At 38.4% G+C, this 20180-nt stretch overlaps 1 protein-coding gene across 1 annotated transcript in view; it reads right to left on the bottom strand.

Moving 5' to 3' along the window:
• Positions 1 to 20180, bottom strand: part of ADAMTSL3 (ADAMTS like 3) — a 192842-nt gene that overhangs the window by 68076 nt on the left and 104586 nt on the right. The window contains exons 7-8 of the mRNA XM_059823708.1: positions 9159 to 9285; positions 352 to 426 (exon numbers count right to left, since the gene is read on the bottom strand). Coding sequence (XP_059679691.1) covers positions 352 to 426; positions 9159 to 9285 — 202 coding nt within the window. The remainder of the gene's footprint in view (positions 1 to 351; positions 427 to 9158; positions 9286 to 20180) is intronic.

Genomic DNA, 20180 nt, shown 5'->3' with positions numbered 1-20180 from the left:
AATCTGGTGCTGGGTTATACGAGTGCTATCAATCCCACACATAACCTTTTGAAAGTAATTTTGGCATAATTGTTTGCATGTAGTTTAAGAGTGTACCGTATTTTAGACATCTTATATAAGAATCACTTTGTTTAAATAAATTTAGAAACCACTGTTATACATACTATTTCTTTTTACTAAGTGGACTTCCAGTGTTCTGTAGGGACTATCTGCAGGCTGGATATTAAAGATGGGAAGAGGAATCAAGGTCATGATCTTACCCATATTCCCAAAGTTTGGATGAGTTCAGATACAAGGTTCTGTTTTTTATCTTCTGCCTATGAATAAATGCATAAAACAGCTCAGTCATACCAAGGTGCGCTGGTCCTTTTAGGGTAATTCTCACACTGCGACTCCCATGTGGTACAGCAATCACGGTTTCTTCCCCTAGGAAAATTAAAGAACTGTTTTAGAAGTTATCTTGCATCAGGGAATTTGCACATCACATAACTAGACTGAAAACTGTCAAATGTGTCTAAGAAAATATTTAACAGGTTTCACAATTTTTCTATTAAAAATCTTCGTATGTTATTTTACTAAGTAGAGTATACTGAGTCTGTTTGCTATGCTATGCAACTATTAAGACCTATGAATGGACTTGTAAATCTTTCTTGCTATTGGAAAATTATTTGCCATTAACAAAAACAACTGAAATGTCAGTAGTGTATTAGGAACATATTTACACTCTGTTGTCCCAGTTTTATTTCCTAATCACTGAATTGACATCAGGAATCTGCTAAGTAGTACTTCCCCCTTACAAAAATCTGCAGCTGTTCAGTCTCATTTTGCCCACACCTCGTTTCCTGCTGCAGATCAAAACTTTAATAAGTGGCAGGACTTACAGGAAATAAATCATCTACTTAACACTAACCCTTAACCAATTACAGACCAGTTAAGAGCAAATATATATTAGCTAGAATGTACATGTTATAAGAGTGTCTGCATCTAACTTACCATATAAGATCATTCCTTCCAGTAAGAGCCTCAATTTAAAATTAACTATAAACCAAACCAGCCCTCAATAGGACATGTCAATACAAAACAGTTTTTGGCTGCCTGAATGGCCTCTTCATATATAAACGTACGGCACGCTTACTTCAGTGCATTTTACAAAGGCAGAAAGTTATTGCTTTCCATTTCAAACGTAGGAAATCTGTGATTTGCCCGAGCAAGCTGAGTTAACAGTCAAATCAATAGACCAGAGTCTTTCATGCCAACAAGAGCAGTGCTCTCAGAAAAGGGTATGCACAGTGCACGACAGGGGTATCCACAAAAGAACAAGAGAAGTGTCCAAGCAGCAAAGTACCAACGTGCTGTCTCCCATTTCCATCACGGCCCCACTGCAAATCTTTGAGGCAGGACCTGCAAACACGGGCCCATTGCGGGTACACCCCGCAGAGGGTGCTCTGTTCAGTGATGGCATTAACGTGTAGCTAGTGCCTGGTGTAGAGGAAGGCCATTTTTGCGAATTCAAAAAGTAATGTGAATTGAAGGTCACTGATACATTGGCTCCAGAATTACTCGTACAATATTTAGAGGCAGAATATTTGAGTTTAGTTTTAACTAAAAAATAGTTGAAGAATGTTTCTTTCCACTTTAAACCGGACCCTTTTATAGTAGATGCTAAATTATCAGCTTCTGGTTTACATCTCCTTAGCATAAGTATGAAATCTTGCCAAATGTTCAGGATACTTCAAGCAAATACTGCAATTATTTTTTCTGAAATAAACACCTTCTTATGTTACAGTTTTTATATCGCCCATTTCTAGGAAGGTCATTTAAATATAACAATTTATTTTGGATGTAATAAAATATGATCTTTATTAATTTCATACTTGGGTATTCCACCAGAGTGTAAAATACTACAGTAAGAACAATAATACAGTTAAGGAGTCCTGGAAAAAACATTAACTACCGAACCACTTAATATCTTTTTGCATCTTGGTTTTTCATCAGGCGAATTGCTAAAGATAGCCAGAAGGTAGTGGATGTGTATATCTTTAAAGCAAGGAAATAACTACTGAATTCATATGTGCTCTACAGTATTTGAAAGAAAGCAGGTTTGAGGGGCCCATCTGTCCCTACTTGGTCAGGAATTGTATCCCGTCGTGACAACCAACCAGCAGTTACAGCACAAAACCTGAAATAAGAGTCTGATTATGACCAGTTCTGACTACATGCAACTGCTGTTTTGAAGTGGAACCAAGGGCACTCCGCACTGAGCGGACGGGGCCGAGATTTGCAGATGTGCAGAGATGTGTAGGACTGCTCCTCTTGAGAACAACCAGGGTCGTTCTGCTGTGCTTCCTCCACCTCCTACAGCAAGCTCTGCTCTCCTCGGCAGGCCTTGTTGATCCCTTTTCAGGATGCTTCACATTCCTTTAGCAGTACTACAGACATTCCACCCTCACCGAAGCACTCTCTGATATGGTCCAAAAGTCTCATGGGGGTGCTAAATTTGGTGTTTCTCTGTGGCGGAGACAATATTACCAGAAAGTATTTTATTTGCATTAGAGATGACTAAGTTCATCACCACAGCAATGTTCAACCTCTGCAGCCCCACAGACCTGTCAAGACGTCTGACAGCAGGAGATTCTTGTAACCTGACTGAGATAATTAAGACCTAGGGCAGTCCTTCCATGAGATTAAGTAAATTATAGGAAAAAATAAAAGTGAGATTTTTGGAATTCTGAAACGAGATGGGGAATTGGAAGAAAATGGGACAGAGCCGACCTAAGGGACTCCACCTTCTCCTGAGGACAGCTTTAACTTCCTAAGAAAGAGTAGTTACGATTGTCCAGGTCTGGCTCCAAAACTATATCTTCCAAAGGTCTCCGGTTCTCAGTTGAAGTATATAATTCATATTCTTAAAGGAACACAAGGCCCTGTAAACCCATTTAAAAATGGTTAAGCTGTACATTTCCCATTAAATCAGTAGGATCCACACTGTTAAAAGCAGTGAACTCTTATGAAGACATAAGGGAAAATTTCTACCCTGAAATCTGTACTTTGAATTTCCAATTATCTTTCTTTCCCCCCTTATACTATTTATGCATCTTTGAAAGTTAATTGCTGACCTGTGACTAAAGCTGAAAACAAATAAGCCCAAAATCATCTGGAACATGCAGAAACGCTAGACTCTAAAACCTGATTTTAGAGTCACAAAGCTCACCTTAAAAACTTAGAAACAAGTGAGATAATGTCTCTCTATTCTAACACTGCTTCCACTGTAGGGATTCCCAAGGGCATGTGGGTCATCTTTCTCCAGCACCTACTGCAAATGGGCTTTCTACTCTTACCTGGGGACACTCTCAGCAAATGGGTGTGCGCACACTACACACACCACTTGCTGATTAAGCTCCCGGATTGCTATTGCTTTTACTTTAGATGGCAAGGTTTGATCCTGTTTCTATGGTGTTAATGTGGATTTAGATTTTGGATTTCAATGAGAGCAAGATCAGACTCCCTGCTATGGTAAGACTGGGAGCTAATCCCCAGGATCAAAATAAAGGAGCCACATTCCTGAGCGCAATCCAGTTCAGCAGGTTTTATTTATTTTTCCATGTGGGCCATGGTGGACCCATTTACCATTTCACATATGGGCCGGTTGGGATTTTTCCCTCTCTCCTCTTACAGCAGGGCAGAGGGTTTATTTCAGGCCTATAAAAACTGTTTTTTTCCATGTATTTGCTCAGCACTTATCTGCTGGTCCTCCAGTTCTGAGCAAAGGCCTATGTGCTCTCAAAATACAAAGAACAATAGTCCAGGAAGAAGTACCAACACAAGGGAACTAAAAAGCTCAAAATATTTGAAGTCTTATTGCAGCAGCTTCCCTCATCCACTCTAACGTTAGGCATAATTTCAGAAGACGTTAGTGCTGCAGTATGTGCTGATCTGCCTAATGACAAGAATCTGTGCGAAGCCAAATACATACTCTAAGTGACACCTGAACTAGGCAGGTATGTGCTACTGAAAGCAGCAGTTATATATCTTGACCCTAAAAGTCACGTTGCAAAATCTGTATGGGCACATCCTTTCTGTCCTTGAGTCCTTCCCTGTCCAGTCTCACACTCTCCCACTCCTCTGTACTTCCATCCCTCTGTCTGCTGGTTTTATGACTCAAGGCTGCCTCTTCATCTGAGAGTGACACTTTGTATTGTTGAGTAAGTATTTCTAAGGTGTGGTAACCTGCTTTTGAGACCAACAGTGTGGCCTCAACTCATTTTAGTTGTATACTTACTTCTTTCTACTTCTGGACACCTCTTCTAAAGTTTGTATGCACTGGAGAAAGTGCACAAAGACACACAGTAAGCAGCCCATCAAGAAAATGGATCTCAAGGAAATGCAGTGCAAAACAGATAATGAAATAGCCAATGTTCTTACACAGGAATTTCTCCAAGTAAAAGAAGAGAGATCAGGAAAGTAAAGAAGGAGCTTTCATACTACCTATAACAGCCCTAAGCAAACCAGCCAAACTAAATGGATCTGTAGACTGAAATAGTTGGTGCTGAAGACCCAGCATCCACACTATACACACTGCAGGTTCTTCACTTTGGACTAACTCTAGTCTGATCCCATGGACTGCATATGCAGCAGCTGTTGGAGAACATTAGGTGCTTCTCTGGGGTACATCTTCCAGTTTAGCTTCATCCAAAAAAGTCCAGCTTGTGCTCTCCAAGACCACTCCATAATGTGAACTGATGAGCAGTATGTTAGCACCATGATGAAATTTGCTTCAGAAAACATACTCCTTATCCAAACTGAAATGCTAATGTATTGGCATTCTATCCCTCCCCACACACAGCTTTCCTGCCAAACCAGTCCCAGTTCCCTCTCCCAGCTCTACAGACAGTTGATTTTTCCCCTTCCTCCCAGAGCATTTCTGACTCCATCTCCCACCCCAAATTCCTAATCTAATCTCAGTCTTCCCCTCTTCTTCTTTTTCCTTGACCTAATGTATCTGTACAGCCAGCCCTAGGTCCTCCTCCCACACTCTCATATCTGTCTTTCCTTCACTGTATGAACTAACATCAAATTTTTCTCTTCAGCTAGTCTCGTCCTGCCTTTCCCTCTCCCTCATGTGATCTCATCACTCCCAGTCATAAGTCTGAAGCTCATGAGAGTCAGAACCTCTCCACAAAAATCTCTTCTGTAATGCCTGAATGTGAAGCAGGAGGCATCATAGAGTTGATCCCATGGTACCCATTCTACACTGCAGCAAAGTAATAAAAAAGAGCAACCCCAAAGACACTTTTTAATACCTTAGTTCTGGAAGAGCAACATGTTAATTTATTCTAAGCAGATTGCACACACATGATCTGTTTGCAGTTAGGACATGTAACAAGCTAGAGCACACTTAAAAGGACAAGTTTTCAGAAATGTCATCTGTTAACATCCAAGAAGCCTCTACAGAGCCTGAAGAAAAAGGGTTGGGGTTTTTTTTGAAGGGTTGTAGTAAAATATGTGTTGATGCTCACAGATACTGCAAAAAGACTTGTCCATGACCAGAAGACCATTGCCTGCCAAATTTCAAATCCCTGATCCGTGATCAAGTCCAACAATGGGGGATGTTAAGACATACTAAAGAAAAGGTTTCAGGAATGTTTTGACAGTGGGAAACAACATGTTTTTCTCTGCTGTGTCCTTGGAATATGCTGAGTTGTTTTGGCTGAATTTTCTCCAAAACATTCAGCACCTGACATGGAAAGTTTCTGACCCAGCTGTTGAATTTTGGCAAAAAATCATTCGTATAAAATGAAGTATCAGGCAACCTTGACAATGGGGGTTACTAGCTCCATGTTATTGATTTCAAAGAGGGAAAAAGATGCGAGGTAGCATGTTGTCATAAAACTGAGCCAGCTGTTGATACCAAACAGGGAGCCTTGCAGAAGACCTCTGTTTAGATAAACAACCAAAGTGAAATTAGGTTTTTGGTTAAGCGTGGTTGGGGATTATGACATACAAACATGTGACAATAAGTGATCAATGGTAATTACGCAAGTGCCATAAGAAATAAAAACACATAGCAAGAAGAAATTCAGACAATTACAAAGCTATCGACATTGAAACCTTTTGTACGAAGCTTTTAGCAAAAAGTTACGGAAGGTAAAACCTGCAAGTATCAAACAGTTTGAGAATCAAATAAAACCAGATTAGGACAAGTCTGTGCCTTCAACTTTGCTCCCTCTTAATTTCAGAACCAGTATCTTTTCTTCTTCCTTGGTATCAGAACCAGAACACTTTCCACCATTTCTTGCCAATAATGTTGCAGAAAGCAGACATCAGGGCCCAATCCTTCAATTTTTCCATGTGCACAAATTGCAGTGGAGTTAATGGGAGTTCCATGCATATAGTACTAGAAACATCAGGCCCATGATATCTCATTTCCCAATAGGACAGTACATTTTATAACCTATTACACTTTTTGTTTGAATGTCATTAGTCAAACCTTTAATCATTTTACCAGAATGTTAGAATCTGGCTTCCTGGCAGAAATCTAACTTACTTGGTCTTTCAAAGGCAATTAAGTGTTAGTGGAAAAAATAAAGAACTTTTGAAATGACAGTTCATTTCACATTTGCAAAACAGTAAGCTTCCTTTCAGTGCTGTCTAGCTTTCCGATGAAAGGCATTCATTTTATGTAAAAACATATAAAAAAAGATCATAAAACAAAGTGAGTCCTTTATGAGAAATCATTTGCTACCAATGCCTAAATTTCTTCTTTTAAAATAAGGACCAAGATAACTAGGCACTTTTATTTTCCCTTAGGTCGTCTTTTTTTTTTTTCATAATAAAATCTTTGGCTCTTGCTTTCCTTCCAATTCTTTAATTTGCCTCATTGCACAATAAAATTTACATCCTGCTCACAACCTTACAAGCTCCCTCTTAAATACATGTCTGTCATGTCTCGATATTTTACGTCTCAACACTAGTTCTGAAAGATTCCAAATGACTACTTGGGAGATACCGTGTCTCCCTTCACTGATACATTAGCACAAAGAAAGCATGGCTTTATTTCCACATTTCACTCATGCAGAGGATGATTATATGGAACTGCTTCCATAGTCTTGAACAACTTGACCCGAAAAAGATTTTGGCACTATCACAATACCAAGAAAATCATCAAAAGTTCTGATTTTAGTAGCATGCGTACTGTTTTGCTTATGTGAATGGTAATTCATTCATCTAATCTAACCTACTGCAGCGCAAGATGAAACCAAAACTTGACATAACTGACATCTTTCCCCAGAATAGTCTTTCTTCATCTTTAATTTTAAAGAATTCTTCAAGAGCCACTGAATTATGACAGACAAAACAGTGAACCATGGGTATTCTTCATAACCTGGTCAAGGCAATGGGACACCTTCCACCAAGCGATGTCAGCTGTAGTCAGCTCTTACCTGTGCCAGAATACCATAAGTGAAATTAATATTTTCTGTCACAAAATGAGTTTCAAAACCAGATCACTTTTACCACTTTGTCTTTACTGTACTTACATACTAAGCAGCAATTAAATGTGAATCTTTTTATTTCCCTTATCATGAACTATCCAACCAGATTTGACAATCCAACAAGTTTAGATTGGGTTGCCTTAGAACTAGCTAGGGTGTCCCCAGGAATTGTGCTTCCCCAGGAGAATCTCTGTTGCTGTAAAACTGGAATAGAAAATGCAATTCATTTCTGTTCCAGCTGTCCTCCACATCAGAAAGGGTAAGAGATATTTTATGTGTATATTTCCCTATATATCTATATCTATCTATACATAGACGGACAAAACAAATACAACTTGGTAATACTACTAAAACATTATCCAATCTTTACTGTTTCACAAGTGCTTGCTCTGACCTAACCAGAAGTTCTGAGTATTTGATATGATAAAGTGAATAGAAAGTGGCCAAGAAAACTCTTTTCAAACATTCAAGACATTTGCTCAGTGTTTCAGGATGAAAAACTTTATAAATTACTGAACTACATTCTCCCATCCACAAAACCTCATGGAAATACTTACATGTACTGCAAGAAGAATTAAGCATGATCCAATATACAACAGCTCTTTCAAAATCAGGGCACAAGTGAAATCTTTGCAGGCTGAACTACACAGTACCGAAATACATGCAACTGTCAAAGGCAGGTGCTTCATCCATTTAAAAAAAATACCTGCTTGCATTTGAACTTTGGGTATTGACTTTACTCTAAGAGCACCAGATCATCACGCTTGCATCTTGTGGCTCTGCAGGAAGGTAACGAACCCCAAAGGCTCCATCTCCATGTGACAAATGCACATTGTGAGTCCAGAAACAGAAAAAATAGATGTGAGACAACTATCTCACATGATAAACACATGGAACATACGCTGTGAGATTACGGGGAGTATCATCTGTGAGGGTGGAAAGCACAAGTGACGAGCCTCTATGTGACAAACCTTGCCTAGATATCAAAACAGCCAGACTCTTAAGTCTCCAGTAAAGGGTCTAACTCTGATACCCCTCCTCTCTCATATTTTCAATACTAGTGAGACCTACAGAGTTACTCACAGTAAGATGCTAATTATTTTGAGAAAGAATGGCAAAATTTCAGCTAAACACACACACACACAAAAAGAAAGTATTATTCCCTTTCACCTTGAGCTTTTTGTTCCATACAAGTAGTTAACTTGCCTCTGCAGTTCAACTGTGTTTAGACACTTTAAAAACAAACAAACAAAAAAGCAAAGTTAAGTTGGAAACCAGGCACTTTCAGTCACAGGCCACAATTTCCATAAAACCATCTATAAGATGTTTCCATGATTTAAAAACATTGCTGCAGCATCACATATATTGCAACATGAGGATACCCTCTAAAATAAGATGTGCATCTTGATGGTTATTCCTGATAGAACGAATTGAGTAGCTCTATAAAAAAAAAAATGCATATCTCAAATTCTTTCCTAGCTATAGCCTAATGTGTGGTATCCCTCATGGAATTTCAATAGACTAATCTAGCACAGACTTTAGAATAAGTAGCTTTTGAAAACTGCAAACAAGTATATAGTTAAAAGGTCACTCTGCAATATGTATGTTAATATACAAGCAGAAAACATCGTCAAGGATAAGTTATCATAGGATCAATTTGCGACCTACTTTTTTCTGGTGAGACATGTGCCTTCGCTTGTCCCCTCACAAGCCTGCATGTTGAACCATCTCCTGCACAGATTCCACAGTTGTCTTCCTTGGCATTGCTCCCAAGTTGTCGATCACAGCCTACTGCCTGCCAACATCAACACCACAGTCAGAAGGAGGGCAAAGCTGTAGTAGACATGCTCAGGTTTCTGGAATTTTATTTATTATGTTATCCTTTTGATTTTATGAGCTGGCCTCATTCTATCAAAGCATATCTTGCTATTTAGGATTTTAAAAGCACACTATCATTTCCATTATTTTAATGATGAACCACAACAACTGATCTGTTAAGCTATTCAAAGCATAGGAAATACATGAATCAGTTTCCCACTACTTATGTGAATGAATACCATTGAGCGTTATTCTTTCCAACACAAGGGACAACTATGTTATTTACAATTTGTTTTTCATCACCTGTTTAATTATGTCTGAGACAGGATTAATGCAATGAAATAACCCAAGTTAAATATTTAAAGGGCACTCAGCCTTCAGCTTCACAGACAAGCAGCTGTGAGCAGTGCTCATAATCTAGTGTCTTGGCCATTCAAAATTTAACTGGCATTCGTGTAGATCTCCTATTTGCCATTTACATTAATGTCAATCACATATACATTTGCTAACGAGGTTTTGAAAAACTTGGATTATTCAAGTTCTCACCTTCTGATTTTTTTTTTGTTTCTGAATATGAGACCCAATCTATAAAACTTTCCAACGATTATTATAAAAACACCCAAACTTAAACACTGCCAAAAATTCCAAAAGCAAAGTTTTTGAAAAACTGTCAGCTGAAAACTCTCCAAACTATAAAGAAAACATTTTTCCAGGTTTTCCTTTTTCTTCATATCAGTCACCCTACAAGAAGCATGGAAGTGAGAATGGGAAGACAAAGAAGAATAGACAACATTGACTAAAAGCACCTTCCTGCTGAAAGGGAGATAAATATTCTGTCTCACCTATCTTACCCTTCTCCATTTCATAGAAGAAATTTGCAGGGAGTACCAAATGCTGAGCAATGTGGTAAAAAGCTAATCTGCAGTTTCATTTTCTCAAGTCAGCCTATATGCCTCATATCCACACATCCTTGAGAAGTGCAGCTAACTCATCATGGACGTATATATTTAACCACACTCCAAACTGACAAATGGGTAGAAAGCACTCTGGAAATTCACAGTTAAAAGCAGCGCTAGAATTCTGAAATTGGCCAGCACACTCCTCTTCCTATATAAAAATGCTTGGAAGGGGCAGTCTTAGCTGCCAAGATCCACTGCATCTGTGCTATGCCAAAACTGACACATGATCCCCTTGGAGAGGTGAGGATCAAGTCCACACATAAGAGGCAGGGCTGGGTCTTCCAGTCTGAGTTAGCACAGACTCACAGACACACACCTCACACCAATCGTGCACATCCACTGCCAAACATGGAGAAATGTAATCTCAAAGTTTCACGTGTCTATAGAAAAGACAGCAAAGAAGCCCCACCTCTCACTCCTGCCCCTTTCCCTTATTTTCCCAATTCCCTACATCCTGCATTCACTTAAGAGAAGGACATTCTGGAGGACAGTTTATGATACTTCGGTTGCTGTACTGAATGGCATCTCCTTACTACAGGGTTCAGGTTTACCACAGAATTCTACATTAGCAGCAGGAAATTATTTTATTCCTGCAACTGAAGGAGATCTTCATCCTACGTAGCCCAGCAAAGGATTCATTTTAAAAAGAAACAAGCACTTTAACTGAAATGATTTAATGTCAGTGTTAAGTGTTAACAAAAACTTTGTTGTAAAAATGAAACAAATTAACACATGTGTGTGAAATCAGACCGTCTCAGAACAGGTGCTTATTTACTCCATAGAAGCTATGCGGGAACACTGTACTATAATTTAGGATTGGATTAAAGATGAAAATGTTTTCACTTGAAGATGTTTTTCAACATTAGCTCTGGGTTCATCACCAACATCCAGAAAATAACTGAAAGAAGAATGTAAACAAATTACTCCAAACAAGCCTATCTTCCCATTTTAATCACCAATTAGCATAGAGAAATGAATGAAAATAACACCATTTTTGAAACATAAACTAACTGGGCCACTGTATGAATCAGAAAGCAGAGAAAATTTCAAGGGATATAATAATACAGAGCTCAACACATTGGCCTTAGACTTGACAACTCTCTCTCGATTCCCAGCTTCACAACAGACTTTGGTTTTGACCTTTGAAAACTTCCTGTGCTTTTCAATTCCAGTCTGTGAAAGGGGTATAACTGCAATTCCCCACCTCACAGGGATGTTTGCAAGAATAAATCTCCTAAAGAATCTGAAACATTCAGATGGTGCAATGATGGGGACCCACACCAGTAGTTGAGAGAGTCTATATTTCTCTCAGGTAGACTTTTAAAGTATTTATTGCTCTCCACTGCTTCTCCTGCTCTTATTCACATAAAGACACTACTAACACATGGAGGTAAATTGTTAGAACTACTGCAAGTGTAATCTCTCCTCATATCTCACAAACATATTTCCATTTCATAGGGTAATCTCATTTTCTGCATATTAAGAATCTGTTTATTCACTCATCAATTAATTCTCAAAGGAAAAATTAAGGTTTACATTGTGATACTCTGTGTGAGAAATTGCTATTTTTATTAGTTTAAGCTGTTGTATATTTGTAGGTTACAGATCCTGCAAGCCTTTGGTGGGAGGAGGTTATTGAGCAAGCAGAGTACTTGCAAGACCAGCCCATTAAAGCCCAACGTGATAATAATAAACATACATACTGGGCTATTACACACAGTCACTATGAAAACAAACTCTCATTGCATATAACAAAAATTATACAACTGTGCAAATACAAGGCACTATTGTGTCCGACATGGAATGTAAGAAAAAAGATAATCAGCACAGCAGCATACTTTAGAGGACTGTTTCATATAGTATTATTGCTTATTTTTTAATAATACACAAATGCCACAGAAATAAAACAGGAGTGCTGGCTGCAAGGGACTTGGATGTGGGAAAAGCTTTACAGCTCCCCTGCCAGCAAAGGCGGTATATTCAGCTAGATGCATTCACCTTCTGCGGACTTCCAAGATTATGTTTATATCAACTGTTATGAATATGAGCATCAATCAGTGATATCCTGGAACACAATTTAGAAAACAACTCAAATTAGTATCACAATTTAAGCCTGAAATGAGCACAGAATTTCAGATTTTAACATGAAACACCCCAAAATTCTGCAGATTTTGATGTGACAAGCCTCAAATTTAGAGCTAATTCAACAAGTGTTGCTACCCTTGATCTTAACGAGTGAACACTAGGGTGGGGTGTATTTCAACCCTGAGTGTCTAAAGCCGGCCCTTTCTATCTGTTTGTAAACCTTGATAGGAAACAGTTTTTCTCAGACAAGCTGGACAGCCATGGATCTCACCAGAACAACAGGAAGCTACAAGGTATAGCCTTGGAAATCAGGCCTTGAACACATATGGTATTTTGACACCAAACCTTATGAATTTAAGGTATTCATATTTTAGCCAAAAACTATTAGAAAAACACAGAATTTGATGAAATATTTTGAAGAGAGTACATGTGTATTTGCAAGCAAAGCTGCAACAAGGACAAGAAAATGATGTATGGCAACAGCCTTCCTCAGCTCACACACCATCTCAGCAAGCCAAAGAGGTCTGATGATTTTCACTATTAAGGCATTTGTTAGGGTTAATTTACCCCACATTGCTCGCTGTTTACAGAGCAAAGGGATCAGCTATAAATATTACACAGGCAGATTGGGAAAACATCTGCAGGCTTTTAGGGCATAGTTAGAAATAATTATATTAGGTGATTTTAACACAGGCTGCATAAATGAAACAAGTGATAATACAAACTGTGTAATGGAAGGATTGGGACCCTATCAAGACAAAATCTGCAATCATAAAAACCATCATTCAAAAAAATGATACAAATATTGTAATGACTAGGTTTTAAGTGAGCTCCTCAGACAGCTGGGAGAATATTGACCAATACATAAGAAAAGGAACAACAGTGGAAATTTAATATAAAAAGGGTATTGAGAAAATGGGCACTTTGTGCATTTAATAAATCACCCATGATGGTGTATCTAAGAATTTGTATATGGAGGGATTATTTTCAGAAACATGTGTCTGATCCGTTACTATTTTAGGACAGAACCTGAATATGTTATTTGGCTGTGTTCTTCCAAATAAAAAAACAGAAATATGAAAAAGAATAATACTGTTTTGTCACAAGCAGCTAGGATAGAAAACATCTGATTAAGCAGCGAACAGAAATGCTGATCTGCTTCAACAAACTTCTAAACTAAATCCTAGTATGCCACTGCTATTGTGAAAGACAATACTGAAGGGTGTTAAATAGTTTGTAGCATGCTTAGAATAGTTCATGTAAGTTCAGAAAGGCAAAGGAAGAGCAAAAGGTCAGGGTATAAAATATCGTAATATAGATGAAAGAGAAAAATGAAATTGTCGATGATATGTTAGAGGTGACTATGGAATGTTACAAATATTTTTGCAAATACGAATCCAACAATCACTCAGAAGCTCCCACAGCTGTTTCTTTAGCTCTTATTCACTTAGTAGGGTTTCAGCTGAGGAATTAGACTTAAACAAAGAAATTAATATAGCATGTTAATTTCAATTTGTGAAGGTCAAAGTATAATCTGTTACATTCAAGGATCTTCCTTTCTTAAGGAGATGTTTATAATTAACTATGATGAGAAAATGGACAGGACTGCAAGGTGACAGATCTTTAACTAAGATTCCAATATGGCAAAAAAGGCACTGTAGTGAAAAATCCAGCAAATCTCAAACCCCCTTCAGAGTCTTCTCTTAATAAACATAAACGCAAGCATCAACTAGAATTGCCAATGCAGAGCCCAGTGCAGGATGAGGTTTTGAAATTTCAACTTTTGCTTGTTAGACCATAGCTTTAGACCTTGTTATTCCCCCAACTGACCACTCACCTCCAGCTGCAGGCACTCTCTTTCAAAATAGGCACAACACCATTTTTTGTAGAACATACTCCACAGAGGTGACTTGTCAATTATAAAAATGTTATATGTTATTTATAAAAAAATGTTTCCGGGATGCTAGTGAGTCAAGATGATATACTTCAAATAAAGAACCTGAAGATATATCTATGTTCTTCAAAGGAAAAATACTTAAGTGAAACATGAGTAAAACCACAGATCTTTGCATAATAAGCACCATTTAAGTGTTAAGTGTCATTATTACTATCAAAAGCATGAAATTATATACAGCAATATATGTAACTGTATACAATATTTCTCTTTAGAAAGGGGGTCCCCCCCATTCTATGGTCCTCTGGAGACAGATATCCAGGTACAGCCAGAAAAAACAAACATACTGAGTTCTCCTAATGGAATTGGCCACAAAAGAATAAATCACTGATGTTTTTATTTGTGACATACATAAATTCTATGAAACATTAAGACTGAAGTTGCACTAGTGCCATTCTTTCTCTACCTACTGCGTCTTAGACTAAGCTCTTTAGCAGACAGACCATCTAAATATTCAGCAATGTATATGTTAAATACTATACAGTTTTCTACTTTGACTAATAAATTTTTGATTGATATAGACTCTCATTTATCAGCGATTCCATTAAAATAATAAGTTATGTTTTTCAGTGTTCTATGTTTACTCGAGGGGCTGGAAGCTCAGTGTCAGGGAGTGATGCCCTTTATTAATGTGATTTGGTTTAATAAAATAAAAATAGAAAAATCAATTCAACAACATCTCAATATGACATAATTACCATCCTTCTAGAGTTGCTGGACAAACCCCACAATGCTTGGGGAAATCCAGGTGAAAGCTACTCTGAGTACATTCACACTTGTGTGTTTTCATTGGCCTGGCTATTTCAAAGGATGCACAACCACGGGTACTCATGAAATAGACTGCTAGTGGGATTTTAACACAAACCTATAGATGAAATTTAGTGAAATACAGCCAAAGCAGAAAACCCTGCAAATAATTTAAGGGGAAATGCACAATGTGCTTAAAATGTAAAAGAAATACTACATTTCTGCTGAGCAAGGAACTGAACTGCAGAATGAACAAATGGAGATGATGACTATACTTCTTCACAAGAATGTGATAGAGCAGTTATACAGGGAATCCTTCTTCATCAAGGACTGAACAGTCTGTAATTATCCTGGTACATGTTGCCCAGTTGTTTTTGTTTTAAAATTGGCTAGCAACAGATCTGTTATAGCAATATCTCAGTAAGTGAATCCTGTATTGGTTGGACCACTGATCTGCTGAAGGGTGGCAAAGACTTTGTGGTCTATGCACAATTAGGTTTTCTCTGCCTATGAAATTTGTCAAGATGTGAAAAATATAGAATGGAAGTAGACTGTTAGACCGAACAGATCCAAATAAGTGATGTGACTGCTGTGCCACCAGGATAGTAGTACTTGGGTTGTTATAACCAAACTATTTCAGCCTCACAAGAGATCAGAGCTAAGATAAAAATGGAACAAAACACATCTACATACTTTTAAAGGTTATCAGCATTGCATGAAATACAAGATAACGTCAGAATTATTTCTGGCAAAAATATCTTCTCCAAGTCTTGTGACTTGACTAAGAAAGGAGATGCTTTATTTCAACACTTACTAGTAAAAGAAGAAAATATTGAAAAATCCCTACTTGCTCAAGAAGACAAATATCTATTGCAGTTTATTAGAATCACTCTCAATAGGGAAAAATCAAATCCTCAGGGTCTTGGTCAGAGAAAAAGGATTTCTATTTCTACAAACACAGACACACCACAAAATCCAAAACTCAGAGAAACTAAGGCTGTATTTTACTGCACAGTCGCATGTGCTATCACAGTACACAGGTCTTACTGCATCAATGTCAGCTATTTGATGCATTTTCTACTCCTCTACTTGTCTTAGCACAGAATCACAGTACAGGCAGATGTTAGGAATGTCTGCATGCACACAACAAATAATTTTTAAAATGGCTATGGGAATTTATGGTAATAAATACATGAGTATAAAACCTGTCATGTGAAAATCCTGCTCTATCTTAGTCAGTATTTTCCACTTTGCCCTGCTGTAAAATGCTGCTGTCATTCAAAGCCCATCTATTCATTTACTTTTCAATCTCAGCTCACATCCTTTGCTTTGTGATAACTTCAGCTTGCACTTTATTTCTACACAGATAAAATATGTCCCTGGAGAGAATATAAAGAAAAAAACTCCCACTGCCTCTTTCCCATGCTCATCATCTACAAGTAATTGATTCTGACAAGCAGAGGAGAAGATACCAGAATATCCCTCCAATTAAGAAAGTCACTTCCTTTCTTTTTTTTAAATTACTTTTAAAAGTAGTGTGGAATATTAGCTTTCAAGCACCGCTTTCAAACTCTGGTTTATCCTCATTGAATATTTGATTTAGTCTGAGACATGATTTTGTCCTCACATGGTCCTGTCTCATTACTCTTCAGTTATGTCTAAGCTCAGCCTAACAAAGGCCTTATTGTGGCACAGGTTCTCACATCTCTGCAGTCGAGCCAGTGCAGGTCAGCAGCAGCCCAGACAAGCTGACACAGGCTTCAGCATATGTTAATAAACAGAATACAGCCCCTTCAGGGACCTTGAGCATGTACTCTGACTAACAGCGAATGTCCCAGCCCATCACTTCACAGCAAGTGAAGCAGCAATCCCAGTTGCCACGCTGAACGGGTATTAGTGGCGGTGGGAGTAAGAAAATTTCCTTACATGGATTTTCAGTTGTTCATAGATGAGAAAGTAGGGAGTAAAGGCAAAGTGTGTCAAAATGCAAACCTCAGAACAGAGGCATAAAATAAGTCAGAATGATGGGCACGAGGAGACACACCATGAAGTTCAAATTCCCCAGCCATCCATACGGAGAAAAAGAATGTAAAGCAATAAAAAACCCAGAAGATAAAAAATACAGTGCATAAAATTCATTGCATACTAAAGGGCTCCTAAAAAGACTTTCCACATATTTCTGCAAACATTTTATATCTGAAGGCAAAAGGCTAAAGAGTATTCTGCAATTCTGTAAATCCACTTCCATCAAATAAAACAAAGTGTTTCCAAAACATTTAACTCTTACTACAGGATCTGTCACATGCTAGAGCAGCTAAGAGATTGTAGGACCACCCAGTAGGGGAGCAAGTACCCTTTCCCACAAGGTCTCCCTTTTAAGAAACACACATACACACACTCAGAGGATAGGACACAAACTCCCGTTGGGCTTCTTGTTTGTGAGAATGCTTTCAAAAAAGAAATCAATATACGGAATCAGATTACTTTGCTGCTTTTCTGGCTGCGTCCAGCCAAGTCTGCCTTGCTACATGAAGGTGAAGTTAGCTCTGGGGGATTTGAAGGTTACTAAGGCTCTAGTTCAGGATGACACAGAAATCATGAGGTTTTCTACTATCACTGCTCACACGCTTTAGGACCTTGCTAGGCTGGGAACTAAAATAACATTTGTACAAAGCTCACTAAAAAAACCCCAAAACTTGGCAGAAAGAATCACTTGGGAAAAAAGAAATATAGATAAGAAACAGAAAAAAAACCACTACTTATCTGACAAGAAAGGATAAACTTAGACAGTAAGAAATACCTATAGGAAGTATTTCTCCGTAAGAAACAGTAGGAGGGAAAAGACGACAAGATCTGAAAAGAGACATCAGTTTCTAGCAGCAGTGGGCTGCTGCAAAATAAAAACAAGTGCTTCCAAAAGACCTTTTCAGTGTCTGAGAGTATCTTATTATTACCTGCAGTAAAAGCACGCCTCTGAGTTGCCAACAATGTCATCGCAAGGGAACCACTATACCGAGGTGGACTGTGACATTAAACATGGTGCAAGTGGAACCCTTGGAGCATGGCTACGTGATCTGCTGGCTTGGGCAGTGTCGAGAGCCTCTGTCGGGCAAGGAAACCAAGCCGCTGAGGCTATAGAGGGTGATGTTGGCCAGTTAAGTAGGATGCGGTAACGCGTGCTCAGCACAGCCCCATCCTTCAGTGGGACTTCTGGAGAGCCACCAATATTTCCCAGCTGAATTGGAGCTGGAGCGCCTCAGTTTTATGACATATGTCACGTGTATGCATAGTCACATGAAGATTTTGATAGGTAGCTCTGACAGCCAGAAAGTTTTGTTGGATCTATGTGAATAACTCCCACAGTCTCTGTGGATAAGGTCCAGCCTGCCAACTCTGGTGCCTGCAGTAATACGTAGGCAAGAGTACTGGTCTCTACACAGGGATTCCTCCATGCTCCAAAATGTACTTTACTCCATGTATTCACTAGTTAATGGTACTCAGGAAAGCGTGCCAGGTTCAGTATAAAGGCTGACTTAACAGAGAGCTAACTTGAAATCAATTCTTCCCATGAAGTAGTTACTTGAGGTTTGAAGACTAAAAATGAGGAAGAGGCAATGTGGACATTTTTTTCTTATTTTTAAATATTAAAAAAGGTAGTAAATGTTCTTTTTAAAGATGCTTTTTTAACTGCTATTAACTACTAAAGATGCTTTTTTAACTGCTAATTAACTACTCTGACTAACATGTGTGAAAAACACAGCTTTATGTCTGCAGTAATGCTGGATGGAAAGGAAACATTCCTCTCAAGTATCTGAACACCAAAACTCCTGTGCATCTTGGGCAGTCCTTTAACATATTTACAGACAAAAAGATGTATCTACAGGAACCCAAAGGGAAAGTACACAAAACACCATGCATTAGCACTTTGAGAAAGCGACTCTCAGAATAAAAGGAGTCAAGATTCAGAAGAAATTAATAATGTGCTATGATTTTAAGTTTTAAGCATGACCAAAGCTCATTAAAAAAAAAGTACAATAGTCTTCCAAAAGCTTACAGAAAATATTTTCAATGAAAACTCTGACATATTTACATCAAACTTAAGAGTGCTTTGGTGGAGAGTGGGAGAGATACCTACTTGCCATATCATGACACATGACAGAAAAGAACTAGCATGGCAGAAGTTGATGGCACTCCACTTGACATATGGGATGTGTTCTGATGTCAGCTAAATTTATGCTATATGCTAACAAAGCATAGTGTAGTGTCTGCCTTTTTTGGAACACAAACAACTTGCTGACACTAAATGGAAAGTTCACCACAGGATTTACATCATCTTTGACCTAATTGTGACAGCCTAGGACAGAACTACTCAGGCTGCTCCTTAGGACTCCAGATTTTTTGGGTGATGCGTGTATTTATTGTCTAAACGCATTACTCCATATTAGGAAAATTACCACTGTAGCCATTTCAGGTACTGACACAAGTAACACCCCATTCTGCATTCTGGTAGAAAAAAGCAGGTCTGCATAAATTAGAAACAAAAACCAAGGAGAGGCAGGGCTCCAAAGCAGGCGGAGTAACTGGGTAAATGTTGCCCATACATGTGTCTGACAAGCAGATGTTTTTAAATGTCTCCACCCACATCCAGATGGGCACAGCAGGAATACATTATATGAAAAAATGTGTTGGGAGTTGTGCAGAGACTAGAAAAAATATCAGAAGTTAAGTGCGAAAATCCTCCTGGCAGTGAAGTTTTGACCTGTCCCCATTTAACACAACAGCCCCAGATATTTACTTTGCTAACAGAAGCATGGCAGTAGCAGACTAAAACATGATCAAACGGTTTGGCTGAGTTAAGCCTCAAGCAACCCCAAAATATCTTACTAACTTCCCCAATAAACTTTTCCCTGCTCCACTGCCTTTAGATTTTACTTCCCCTTCTCCTATCCAGAGAACAATTTTGTTACCTCACGATTTTCTTTGACAGAGAGCTATTTAGTTTGATTCTGCTTGTTAAGAGAAGCGCAAAGAATCAGAACTGAAGCTGGACAACAGGAACTCACCATCCTTGTAAATTCATATGCTGCCAAGGAGAGAGTCTGAACAAGAATCCAAGAGGCAGAATTA

The sequence above is a fragment of the Gavia stellata genome, chromosome 13 (genome assembly GCF_030936135.1).
Source record: "Gavia stellata isolate bGavSte3 chromosome 13, bGavSte3.hap2, whole genome shotgun sequence".
Taxonomy (NCBI): Eukaryota; Metazoa; Chordata; class Aves; order Gaviiformes; family Gaviidae; genus Gavia; species Gavia stellata.
Note: the sequence above shows the minus strand (reverse complement) of the source record. Positions and strands in the feature narration are given on the sequence as shown.